Below are 12,923 nucleotides of genomic sequence, written 5' to 3'. Positions count from 1 at the left end.
TTAATTTCTTTTGAAACCATCAGAGAAGTGTACTAGTGCTGAATTGGTATTTACGTTATTTGGTGGAAGTCACTGAAGTCAGCGTGGGTGCGTTTGCATCTGCATCTGTATCGCATTTGTTGTTGACAGTGAGCAGTATGATAGGATCTAGCTAAGTCTACATTTGTTTTGTGTGTTCACTTATCCATCTTGTTCATTTTGCTTGTTTGCATTCTTATTTTATTTTTATTTTTTTTATAATATTTATTTATTTATTTTTATTTTCTAAGAATTTAGTGTTAAAAAATGTATGCATTTATTCACCGCCAAAGTCATTGATTGCAATCTGCCGTTCTTTTTGGTTCACTGTGAACATGGGCAGAAAAATGCAACAACAAAAAAAAAGTAATAAATGTGATGATATGTTTGACTGGTAGGGAACGGGGAGTTGCTCATCGTTGAAACGTATAAGGTCTGTGCTGGATTATGGCAGTGTAGCATGTGGATCAGCAGCCAGGTCCCCTTATGAAGAAATTGGATGTGATTCAGGCACATGCATTGAGAGAGTGCAGGGGTTTTAAAACATCCTACAGGTAGAAATGGGAGAAATGCCGGGCTAATTTGCAGGGATCCATTACTTTTCACCCCACAAAAGGTGGTGTTGCAGGAATGCAGGGAGAATAGGAGGTATCCGAGGGATAACTTTGGTCAGGTAGGGAATGATATTGCAAAAAGAATTTGAGTGTCTTGATCTAAGGGTAAGCCCTTCAGTAGTTCATCTGGTGGTGCCCAGAAACCTGAGAGAGGAGTGACAGGACATGGGGGTGGCAATGCCAGCAAAAGGAATTGGAATCAACAGAAGAGCATCCAGTAATTTAGGGGTTTACACAGCGGAGATGTTGGCAGTGTTGGTTGCACTACGATGGGTGGTCATCTTTATCAAATTCAAAAGAATGTCAAAGGGTAGGTAGTGGGCACAGGAGAGAGGAAACTGTGTGTAACAAGGTAAAAGGTTGGGGGCACTGTGCACTAAACAAAACGCTGAAAATGGCCTCAGAACAGGCTTGTGTGAGGGGTGTCAGAAAGAGGGGTCATTGGAGCATGTAGTTCTGAGTTGTAGGAGACACAGAGAGAGAGAGAGAGAGATGATGAGGAAATGTTTTTTATAGGACATGGTGGATAAGCAAGGATAGGGATTTTATAGTAGGACGGGGTCGTAAAGCATGGAGGATAAAATGTAGGTTAGGACGTGTTTGTGTGAAAGCAGAAGGGGGCGGTAGTGCGCCAATAAGGTGAACGCCAACTTCCGCAAAAACAAGAAGAAGACAGTGAGCGAGCAGCATCACATCTCAAAAGTGTGAGCGGATGACATGCAGCGCAATTGTTTATCGGCTGCTGTGAAAATAGCTATCAAGTGAGGACCACCGGGTAAAAGCGAGGGGAGGTGAAGTGTTTGAAATACCGAGACACCCCCGAGGCCGCGTCGTTAACGTTGAGATAACCGCAGTTGAAACAATGACTGCTGTTGCCTTCCTGGTGGTGGATTAGACCGACCCTAACTTTGCAAGGTAATGTCAGTTATGCGTCTTAACTTTTTCCCTGGGCGCCCGTTAAACTCCCGGCAAAGCCACTTTTTCTTTTGAAAGAACCTTTCCTCTCCGCTACTCGCCCACGGTATCGGCTGCGTTAGGCCTCGAGCCATGCCTCGGTCAACAGTTGGGCTGTGAGTCCGCCGGAACGTCGCTTCGAGCCAGTGACGCGTAGGCGAAGTAACGTTAGCAGCTTCAGCGGGGGCTACACCAGAGTTCACCTCCCTTGTGTGACAGGTAAGGGAACGTCTGTATGTAGTTTACAGTCATGTTTTTGGTATGTAGTAGCTCCTGTTAAAGTTTTATCAATTGGATGAGCTATGCACGCCGATATTCATTTTACGTTTTAACTTCACGTTAGGTTCACACCACTAATTAAAGTAGCCTGTTGACTGACATTTGGCGTTTGCAGTTGTAATGACGGCTATAGCGCTATAGCTAGCTGCGGTGCATGAGGTGCGCTGTGAATTTAGGTTACAGAAACTAATATGTCGGCGTGAAAACCTCCAAAGTTACGCTTTTTTTTGTAAAGCCAAACGTGTGTTACGTTTAAGTGAGTTCAAATGGAGCGAAACTCTCCTCTTCATATCTGACAATGTGGAGTTCGTTTATGGCATAATAATAATAACAATATCACAAAGCTCAACATGCTAGCTGCATCTTGTCCCCCTAGCTTGCTTGGAGCTGGGTTAACATCACCACACCTGTCAGCTCCGTCCGGCTCTCCTCTCGCTCGCACAACCCTTCAACGTGTCTCCTCCTCCTCTCCTCCCAGGGCTGGGTCACAGACATGCACCCACCATCTCGGCAGGACTACGTATCTATAAGCTTTGCCAATCAAGGAAGTGGAGGTTACAGCAACAGTAAGCAGTGGAGGAGGCAGTCCTGCTGGAGGGTACGTGAGTCTTACCCCCCCCCCCCACCCCCATCCTGCTAGGAATGCATGGTTTTTCTTTTTCTGTGCTGCAATGTAGAGTTGGGTGTTGTGCTTGTGGTGAAATATTCAGAGTTTACTGTCAACTCCAAGGGCTGGGTTATACCAGGAAGTTAGTGAGGAAGTATAATTGTTGAGGCTTTAATTCCAAGTTTATGTTGATTTGTCATTCCATCTATTAAACAACTAGCCTTGCTGAAGTGAGATATTGCATGTTTCTGATATTTGGGAGGCCGAAAATAACTGTAAACTACTTCATGTCCATTTTGGTCAACTTTTCTTGGCCATCCGTTGGTATTTTGTAGACTTGCAGTGGCACGGTCAAACATTCCTTGCTGAAAGAAGTGGGTGTTTTTAGGCAGGATGTTACCTGGATGTAACTTCAGTTCTATGACTTTGCAATCTGTTACAACCTACGTTACTAACAATGTAGGGGGAAAAAAATGTGGTACTTGTGGTACCAATTTCAAATGGTGCATTTAGAAACTTATTGTGTATATTGTTTAGGCCTTCTATGTATGATAGTTACAGTATGATTCTATACTCATTACACTAATCTAACAGCCGAGTTGCGTTATCAGTGTAAGCATGCAACACAGCCAGGAGGTTTAGGGAAAAAAAGCCATAAAACCCACAGAAATCCTCCAGTTACTGGACAGAAGTCGGCATCGTCCCTCCATCTTCCTCTCTCCCGTGTGTCAACAGAAATGGAAGCAGCTGTCCAGGCTGCAGCGGAGCCTCATCCTCTTCACCCTTGTCCTCCTGTTTATTTGTGGAATTGCTTCCTATCCTGCTGTAACTGAACACATCAGAGGTAAGGCTCCAATACATGAAACATGTTCTATGATATCCTGAGCCTCTGGCATGCTGTGAGTGTTTTATCTTTGTTGGACAGGGGCTCCCGTGGGCTGCAGTCCAGTGACTTTCAGTAATCATTACGCCAGCCTGCCACCCTTGAACTATGTTACTGCACTACTGTAATACTTTTTATACTAAACCTGTGTGCGTGTGTGTGTTGAGGCCTTACAGAGAGAGAGCAAGACACAGACAGTAAGAGTGTCCTGAGGCCCGTCGTCCCTCATGTGCTTCCTGAGCCTGAGAAACAGGGCCGACCGCCACTGACGGAACAACCCTCCCAGGTTTCTATACATCTGTTCCTGTTCTTTTAAGGGTAGCACGGGGTTTCTAAAGAGACTGGAACACTTGAAATTTCAATGTCAATGTACATTTGGATAGAAAGGTTAAGGTTGCAAGAAAACAATTTTAGATCCATGTTAACGTTCAAATGTGTTTTTTCAAAAAGTGTTAAAGTGTGTTGTGAGTTGGAGTTAGGGCACAGGATAGGATAGATTGTTGACCATTTTCTTTTTGGCAACAGATAGTTGGCTATCAACGTTGGACTTCTGAAAATAAGTGTTTATCTTTCCAAGCTGACTTCCCCTGCACTGAAGAATTCACACTCTGGTGTTTCTCACATCCTGGAAGCTAATTCCTCAAGTACTCTGACAATAAAATAACCTCTTACAAAACATTGTCTGTTGAGATGGCATGGAAATGTGTAGGGAACCTTTTTTTCGTATTTATTATGTGACAACTAAAGAACTATAGCACTTCATCAAATATGAAATCCGAGTGTCTTCATCTTGCATTCAAGAACATTCCACTTTTTGGTCTCGCTAGTAGGCTACCTAATTTTGCAGATAGCTTGTGTTATCAACAAATAATGAATGTAAAAATGTCAGCACGAGGTAGAGTACTTGCTCTGGTTGAAGGGAAGGCTGAAGCACATAGGGAGAGAGGACGGACCCGCCGGTCTCTGTGGGTTCGTGAGATTTTGTGGGCGAGGAAACCTCTCACGCGCCCCTCCTCCACTGTGACGGCTGGGTAGAAAATGACAGTGACAAGCGCATTACACCTAAGAGGGAGAAGAATGATGTGTTCTTTGAAATAGACACATATATTTTGAATGAAGCTGAGGTATCAGCAGATTAGGAATGTGTGCGTAACATTTATCGATAATACAGATCAGTCTGCTTTTCTTTCTAAACAACTTGCTTGTGAGGTGAAGATTTAAATGGTAAAATAAAAAAAGTTTCTTGTTTATTTGCCGCAGGCGAAGTTATCCAATAGGAGAGGGCCGCCTGTTCTTCAGAATCGTCTTCAGAAGAAGGGAAACATCTCAGATACGGTGGCCGAGGACAAGGCGGCTGACGGCAAGAAAGAAGGGGAGGAGGAGGCAGTCATCAGGTGAGACTTGGGAGTGCGATCACAACTAAACTTAACTTTTTATATATGTAATATTATTCTTTATTTTTTTAATCCTCTGGTGACTTTCAGCTGGCGTGGGGCGGTGATCGACACTGACCAGGCCACAGAAGGCACCAAGGATGGGGAGAATAAGGAGGATTCACCTGCCAACCAAAAAGTCAAATCGTCAAAAGAGTCAGGTATCTGCGTTATTATTATTATTATTTATTTTTTATTTTTTATTTTTTACCACTTTCTGTTTTTGATGAATTAGTAGTGACTGTGTTTTGAGTGTGACCATGAAATGTAATCTGAGCCACTGTATCTTGTGTGTCACAGAAGCTGACCGGACAGAGGTAGTGCGCGAAGCTTTCAGACATGCATGGAAGGGTTATAAAGACTTTGCTTGGGGCCATGATGAGCTCAGGCCCCTCTCCAAGTCCTACAGCGAGTGGTTCGGCCTGGGCTTGACGCTCATTGACGCCCTGGATACCATGTGGATCCTGCAGCTTAAAGAAGGTAGACTGACCTCTGCGCCTTCAAGCTCTGAACTTCTTCTGCCTCTCGACTACCAGTAACTGTGTTTTGTAATGTTGTGTTTATAGAATTTGAGGAAGCTAAGGCGTGGGTGGCCACAGAGCTCACGTTCAACAGGAATGTAGATGTCAACCTATTTGAGAGCACCATCCGCATACTGGGAGGCCTGCTGAGTACCTACCATCTGACTGGAGACACCCTGTTCCTAGACAAAGCTGTGAGTCAACACATATGCACCCATTTCAAAACCTTAATGTCCATATAAAAACAAAGAGATTATGCATATAAGAATGCAGATATCAGCACCTTCTCCATGTTCTTCAACTAGTTGTGCAGACAGTGTGTCATTGCCAACAACATCTGCAGTATTTACACCACACCTGTAGTATTGCCTGTTCTTTCTGACTTAAGTGGATGTATTTTCGGTTGACCTTTTCATCTGCCATTGCCAGAAACTCTGAAAACAGCACACTGTAGCTGTTCTCCTGTTGTGCTTTCAAGCCATTATAGCATATTTGCCTCCCAAGTTTGACTGGGGAGCAAACGTAAAAATGTAGCGTACAGGGTTCAACCGTCGAAAATGATCTTGGAGAAATACTTTGGGCTGCAACCAACTTTTATTTTCATGATCACTGAACGTGCTGATTTTTGTCTTTTGTCTTTTTGAGTAATAGTTGGGTCATGATTGACACTTTGACTTTTTCGTTTTCAATGCCTTACATCTGCAAATACCTGCAACGATTACAGAATCAGAATTGATCCCCGGGGGGGAAATTACACAGTTACAGGTGCAAGCAAAAATGTTTGCTGGTTCCAGCTTCTTAAATGTTTTTTTGCTGCTTTTCTTTGGGTCTTTGGGTTTTGGACTGCTGGCGTCACTTTGGGCTCTGGGAAATTGTGATGAGCATTTTTCCCAATTTTTTTGGTCATTTTATAGACTAAAAGATTCATCGATTAATCAAGACAATGATCGGCAGCTCAAATCGATAATGAAAATAACCTTTAGTTGCAGCCCAGCATATAACCTGCATTCTTCCTCTGCAGAAAGACATCGGCTCCAGGCTGATGCCAGCCTTCAACACCCCATCCAAGATCCCCTACTCTGACGTGAACATCGGGAAAGGCACCGCCCACCCCCCCCGCTGGACCTCGGACAGCACTGTGGCCGAGGTCGCGAGCATCCAGCTGGAGTTCAGAGAACTCAGCCGCCTCACCCAGGAGCCGCAGTACCAGGTGACTAACAGAGAGAGGAAGTTCTCAAGAGTGGCACTTTGTAATTTGTAATACTGCTGACACATTCGGTTACATAACGTCACGTTATGGAACTTCTAAACGGCGCTGACAGATACCACTTCCCATCTGCAGGTGCTGTTTTAAAACTGATATGAAAGCAGTATGAACTTTGGCAGTTACTACTCAGATTACTCAAGTATTAATTCCAGTCCTACATTAAGCTGAAAGCACAACTGAGGCTGATGAATTACAGCTGGAGCTGACATACCAATGAGCCTTGTGTGGCTAGGGAAAGGGGATTAATGCATTTAATGTAAAAAAAAAAAAAACAACAACATAATCCTCCCACTGTGGTAAGGTTGCTAAATTGTCTTGCCATCGTTTTGTCAATCCAGTAGTTCTGTTTTCTCGTGTGTCATTAGCATTACAGCCTCGCTGGGCTGCTAGCGTGAAGAAACTTCTTGTGTAGACTGGGTGCATTAGCTTTTAGCTTTTAGTTTGATCTTGTATGCATCCATACTTATTGGGTTTGATATCAGCTGCTGCTTTTGTTGCCTTGCAGCAGCCATGGTCATCTCTCCCATCGGACCGTGGCTAGCTGTCAACTACAGGCTAATAATTTCGTGGGTCACAAGAGATGGGCCACATTCGAACCCCCAAGAAGTCTTGTTAATATGGTACGTGCCTTTAGCCCGCAGACCCGCAAAGGATAAAAGCAAGTTTTTAGAAGACAAAGAAGGAAGGAAAAAAAAAACAACACACACTGATTCTGTCAGCACGGGATTCTCAGGCAATGTGTTTTTAAAATGCTAAATGCGCAGTCAACTATAGTCTTGGTCACTGGAACCTTCCGTCTTTTAGTCTGGTTGCAGCAGCAGCCAGAACCCAGTCACGTTTAGTCCATATATTTGGTTATACGAAACGTATGAACCATGTGGCCCAGTTTTGGTGTGATTGCTGCAGCCCAGAGTGACCGAATTTGCCGCAGCTTTTCTGAAAAATGTTTTTGCTGTTAATTGTAGCAATAGGAATGGGGTTAGGAATGTGATTGTTGCGACAGAATTCACTGATTACTAAAAGATCTTCAGGAGTTTTAGTGCATAAAGATTTATTGTGGTTGGTAAATGTATATGGATGGTGAGCATTCCTGTAGTTGCAGACTATGGGCTAGCAACATTTTTTTTTTTTCCTGCAGTACACAGGTTAGGAGCAGGATTTGTTTTTGCCTGTTTCCAGCCATTCCTCTGACCTGGCTTGACCCTTTCCAGAAACACTGCAAGGATTGGACATTGCATGCAGATGTAAATGATGATGGGATTTATGTTAGTTTGTTAGTGTTGCATTCGTTCTTGCAACTGCAAGATTGGACACAGAATTTGCTGAGAAAGAACAATGAGGGTTTATCAAATACACTTGCTTGAGTGTAGAGAATACTGTATACAGAATGTGAGAGAGGGTGTGATGATAGTTCATCATCATCTCAGACAACTTTTATTACTCTCTGTATTCAGTAAGCCGCTGTGCCAAATTCAGTGGCACATGCCAAGAATTGCTCCCTAATTGAGGAGAGGAGAGTCCAGACTGGCTTTTTCTTGTTGGAAAATACTGTTGTTGTTCTTGAGGATACACAGAACCAGGTTTTGAAACTCCCGTCACCCATCACATAATTTGTTCAAGCATATTTTAAGGGTATAGAAGTGTATTATTTGTTGTTATTTGTGTTGATTGTGGACCAAATTGGCTTTGAACAAAATGTGCTCCGAAGCTGAATTAGCTAAATGTCTGGTATTCACACCTGTTTTAAATATGTCAGGGCTGAAGAAATGATGTTGTACAACTAAATCCATTGATCAGGGGGATTGTGGAAACTCCAGAAGTGCGCTGGAATTTTTTTCTATATCTATATTGCAGAAAGGTAATTCGTTCTTTCGTCTCATTTTCTTGTAAGTAAAGTTTTTTTTTTTCTGTCCAGTTACTTCACCACATTCTAATCACCTGACCTCCGACCTTGGCTTTCCAGGATGCAGTGGCCGAGGTCATGAAACAGGTCCACAAGTTGGACGGCAAGCTGGACGGTCTTGTGCCCATGTTCATCAACACAAACAACGGCCAGTTCACCCATCAGGGCATCTACACGCTGGGAGCCAGAGCGGACAGCTACTATGAGTACCTGCTGAAGCAGTGGATCCAGGGAGGCAAGAAGGAGAACCAGTGAGTCGCACTAAAAGATGCCCAGTATTCACTTTCACCATGGGAAGTTTTATACCTTTTTAAAGGGCCGGTGCTTTTGAACAATCAGCCCAGTAACCCAGTCCTATGTGGCCTACTCACAACTTACAACTCATGCAAGTACAGCTTACAGTAGCCATCAAAATCAAGTCGCACCGACTTGAAATTCGCTCAACAAAGCTAATGCATCATACTGAAACACGTCTGCACTGTTTTTCATCAAACTTAAACTTCATTTTATGCAAGAGTTTTAATTAAAATGTTTCATGGCTGATAACCGATAATATTACAATTGCAAAAAAGTCCCGAGAATACATTCATTTATGGTCAAGTTGTTAGTAATAACCTTATTTTGTTTTTTTGTTATATTCCTATTTATTTATTTATTTGATAGGGACAGAACACTTTGATGAACATCAGTATTATAATACAAGATGTAAACATTACATCACGGAGTTAGCAAGAATGCTAATTTACATCCATAGTCCTGAGGCAAGTAACAGAAATTACAATTACAAATGACAATATACAAATACACAATAAAGTGTGAAGAATGCACAGATTTGATTGGCTGAGTAGCGTCACGTGGGCTGGCGTAACTCGTATGCAATTGGTATGCGAGTTTCCTGAGCCGCCAAACCAGCGCCGCAAAGACTAGAAAAGCTGCGCCGGTTAAAATAGAAGTGCCCCGTCAAAATGTAAAATCCCTTAATAATTTATTGGTTATAGGTCCGGGTCCGTATAGGATGGCGTCTGGGTCCGGACTCGGACCGCGGTCCGCCTGTTAGTGACCCATGCTCTAGGGTGTAGCCCTACCAGACATATTGATTTTAAAATGGGCCGATACTGAATTTTACATAAAAACACTGTAATATCAGCCAGTGTCATCAAATGGAGAGACGGACGTGTTTATGCTGTTCTGGCAGCATTTGGTTCCTCTGGCTATGTCAGGGGGACAGATGAAAGATTAATAAAGTGGAACAATCCCTGCAGACTCTCAGCACCGCTTGAGGGCATAGGCTTAGATTAAGCAGCTTTGAATGTCTGAATTATTTGTTTGTTTTTGGTCCACAAGGGGGAATATACTTGATGTCCAAGCTTCAGGCTCTGAATTAAGATAAAGTGTGTGTGTGTGTGTCTGTGTGTGTGTGTGTGTGTGTGTGTGTGTGTGTGTGTGTGTGTGTGTGTGTGTGTAGGCTCTTGGAGGACTATCTCCAGGCGATCGAGGGTGTAAAGAAGAACCTGTTGCAGAAGTCTTCACCTAATGGCCTCACCTTTGTTGGAGAGCTCTCACAAGGACAGTTCAGCCCTAAAATGGTCAGCAGCATTCCAAACCACCCTCAAGCTCTTGACAGTCGGCATATAAATTCAAAAAGTGTGGTGTTTGAAAGATTCTAAGTTATAACAACAAAATATGGACAAACGTTCTGATCTGTGTGTATGTCATTTGGTTGAAGTGACGATTGATAATATCAGTTTTGCCATTCATCTAAAGAGACAAAAGATCACGAATGAACTAGGAAGCTACTGAGATGAAACTATATTCAAATGAACTCACCATTGATTTATACAGTAATAGTTCAGGTCAGTATGTGGGACTAGAATGTATCTGTTTTTTCAGGACCATCTAGTGTGTTTCCTGCCGGGCACTCTGGCCCTTGGTGCTCACAACGGCCTGCCGGCTGATCACATGGATCTGGCCGAACAGCTGATGGAGACCTGCTATCAGATGTACGTCCAGATGGAGACCGGCCTCAGTCCGGAGATTGTCCACTTCAACATGCACCAGGGCAGCACGCGAGACATCGACGTAAAGGTAGAGCTTGCACCTTCAAACTCATTTTGTGTCATTCTTGGTAAGAGCATTGCCTGAATGCCTGGGGGGGGGTAAATGTGACCCCAAACCTCCCACTGATCACATACATAATTGTTTGAGGATGTTGAGGGTATGTTTTGAACTTTGATTTGCCGTTTCTGTCTACTTCTGTATTCTCTGCGATAGCTTGCAGACAGACACAACCTCCTGCGACCAGAGACGGTGGAGAGTCTCTTCTACCTGTACAGGTTCACCAAGGACCACAAGTACCAGGACTGGGGCTGGGAGATTCTCCAAAACTTTAACAAGTACACCAAGGTCGGTAAAATGACAGGCCATCTTGATCTTTGTGGATCGAATGAACTAAGGATCAATGATCTAAATAGTCTGTAGATGCGATAAGACGAAAAGGATTGGACTGAGTTTGTAGCTCACACTTCATGTTGCGCGAGGTTAAATAAAGTGTTGTCTGTTGTAGGTATGGACACCGTTAAGTGTCTAAAGGTTTGTCATGCCCACCTCATCAGAAATTGGGGAACTCTGAGGAATAGGTGATAACTTTGTTAGCTAGTCGTGTGGCCAGAGACAAAACTCATCTGTTAAATCTTGGCATTTCAAGTCTTGTAGGCCTTCATGACCATTCAGTTGACATAGTTATATCAGAATCAGAAGGCATGTAAAGATTTATATGCTCTGTTTCTTTAGACTATACACGCTAGGCTTGGCCATTCCATCAGAGGTAATCCTGTCAGATCGTCCATCCTCTGAGGGAGCGTTTACGGGTCGTTTGGTTAATGTTAACTTTAACTGAGTGAGTGACTGTACATATTCAGAGAAACTCGTTTTTTCTTCAGCCATTCTTAAAAAAGAAGCCAACAAAACTTGCTAGCTAGCGTCAGCTAACACGTTCAGAGAATTATTCTGCCTCCCCCTAAGCTCCGCCCACATCATAATGTTTACCAACAGAAAAGGGGGTCTATAGGACATAATTATATCAAATGCAGGTCTGAGGTCTAATGCACAGCAGTCTGGGGGGCCCTCAGGCAGAGGGGGGAGGATGTAAACAATCGCAACAATGGCATGTGAGAACTCCCTGGGCAAATAGTACGGTCTGAGTCCAACCGCCAGCAGTTCAGTGTCCGGGCAACAGACACGATCCTTGATGGTGATGTGGGAAGGATTGCACCACCTGTTGTTAACGAGAACACCAAGCCCGCCCCCCCCCCCCTTTCACCCTCCCGGTGCAATCCCTGTCGTCCCGGACAGTCTGATAGCCGTCGATGGAGACGTTGTCGTCGGGAATGTCCTGGTGCAGCCATGTCTCCGTAAAGCACATTAAACTACACTCCCGGTACTCCCTCTGACTCCTGGCCGGCGCCGTTAGCTCATCCATCTTGTTTGCCAGCGATCTCACGTCGCCCATGATGAGAGAGGGGAGACACGGCTAATATCTCGTCTTATCTGGAGTAAACAAAGCGGCCCAGAAGTTGCTGTACGATGTTTGAATGAAAGTAATTCCAGGGTGAAAATGGAATTGTTGTTTTCCTCTGGGACTGGGATTTTCTTCAGTGACATATCATGTCATACAGAGCCAGTACCCTAATGGTAATAGGGATTGGGGTTGTGTGAATAAGAACCAAATGTGTGTTTCCCTTCAGGTTTCCTCGGGGGGCTACACCTCCATCAATAACGTGCGAGACCCGGACTACCCAAGCCCCCGAGACAAGATGGAGAGCTTCTTCCTGGGAGAGACCCTGAAATATCTGTACCTGCTCTTCTCAGATGACCCGGACCTCATCAGCCTCAACCAGTTTGTCTTCAACACTGAAGCCCACCCCCTGCCTATATGGCCTTCCACTGTGTGACCACACAAGAATTCAAAAATGGCAGATAAGACGACGTGTAGAAACAAAACAAAACATCTCAGGGTTGGTCTAATACCAAGATAATTCCTTCGTCTTCTGTTTCAATGACTGAATGTTGTCGAAGCAACAACACAGACCGCAGAATGGGAAAAAAACGCCTTCTTTTTACCGATTGAATCAATTATTTATGCGCTAATAGCCATGGGGAAAAAAATGACAAAAGCCTGGCTCAGTTTGCGGCTCGGCCTTGTTTATTTATTCGACTGATCGTTTTCCGTTGCATCGCTTGTAGCGACAGAGTCGACGCTGGAGAAGCAGAGGAAGGTTTCTGTCCTCCTGACGCCCATCAGCATTAAAGAAAAAACCTGATTGTGACTTGAATCGAAGATGTCTTAATCACATTTTGAGGGGACGAGGAGGATCGTCAGGTGTTTGAAAGTTCATACTGATCATTTCAGTTTAAAGCTGCTCATAGCTTATATTTTGGTTACAGT

The 12,923-nt window shown here is 43.8% G+C and overlaps 1 protein-coding gene across 1 annotated transcript; it reads left to right on the top strand.

Moving 5' to 3' along the window:
• The first annotated feature begins 1,756 nt into the window (after positions 1 to 1,756).
• Positions 1,757 to 12,456, top strand: man1b1b (mannosidase, alpha, class 1B, member 1b). Its single transcript, XM_070904814.1, has 14 exons — positions 1,757 to 1,805; positions 2,344 to 2,463; positions 3,208 to 3,316; positions 3,523 to 3,641; positions 4,616 to 4,749; positions 4,840 to 4,949; positions 5,089 to 5,268; positions 5,355 to 5,503; positions 6,331 to 6,519; positions 8,540 to 8,730; positions 9,945 to 10,065; positions 10,370 to 10,564; positions 10,751 to 10,882; positions 12,223 to 12,456. The coding sequence occupies exons 2-14, from the start codon at positions 2,359 to 2,361 to the stop codon at positions 12,427 to 12,429; spliced, it is 1,941 nt and encodes a 646-aa protein (XP_070760915.1). The 5' UTR covers positions 1,757 to 1,805; positions 2,344 to 2,358; the 3' UTR covers positions 12,430 to 12,456.
• Positions 12,457 to 12,923: the final 467 nt, after the last annotated feature.

This window comes from Enoplosus armatus, chromosome 4 (assembly GCF_043641665.1).
Source record: "Enoplosus armatus isolate fEnoArm2 chromosome 4, fEnoArm2.hap1, whole genome shotgun sequence".
NCBI classification, from domain to species: Eukaryota; Metazoa; Chordata; class Actinopteri; order Centrarchiformes; family Enoplosidae; genus Enoplosus; species Enoplosus armatus.
The sequence above is the reverse complement of the archived record's forward strand: the minus strand, read 5'-3'. Positions and strand labels throughout refer to the sequence as shown.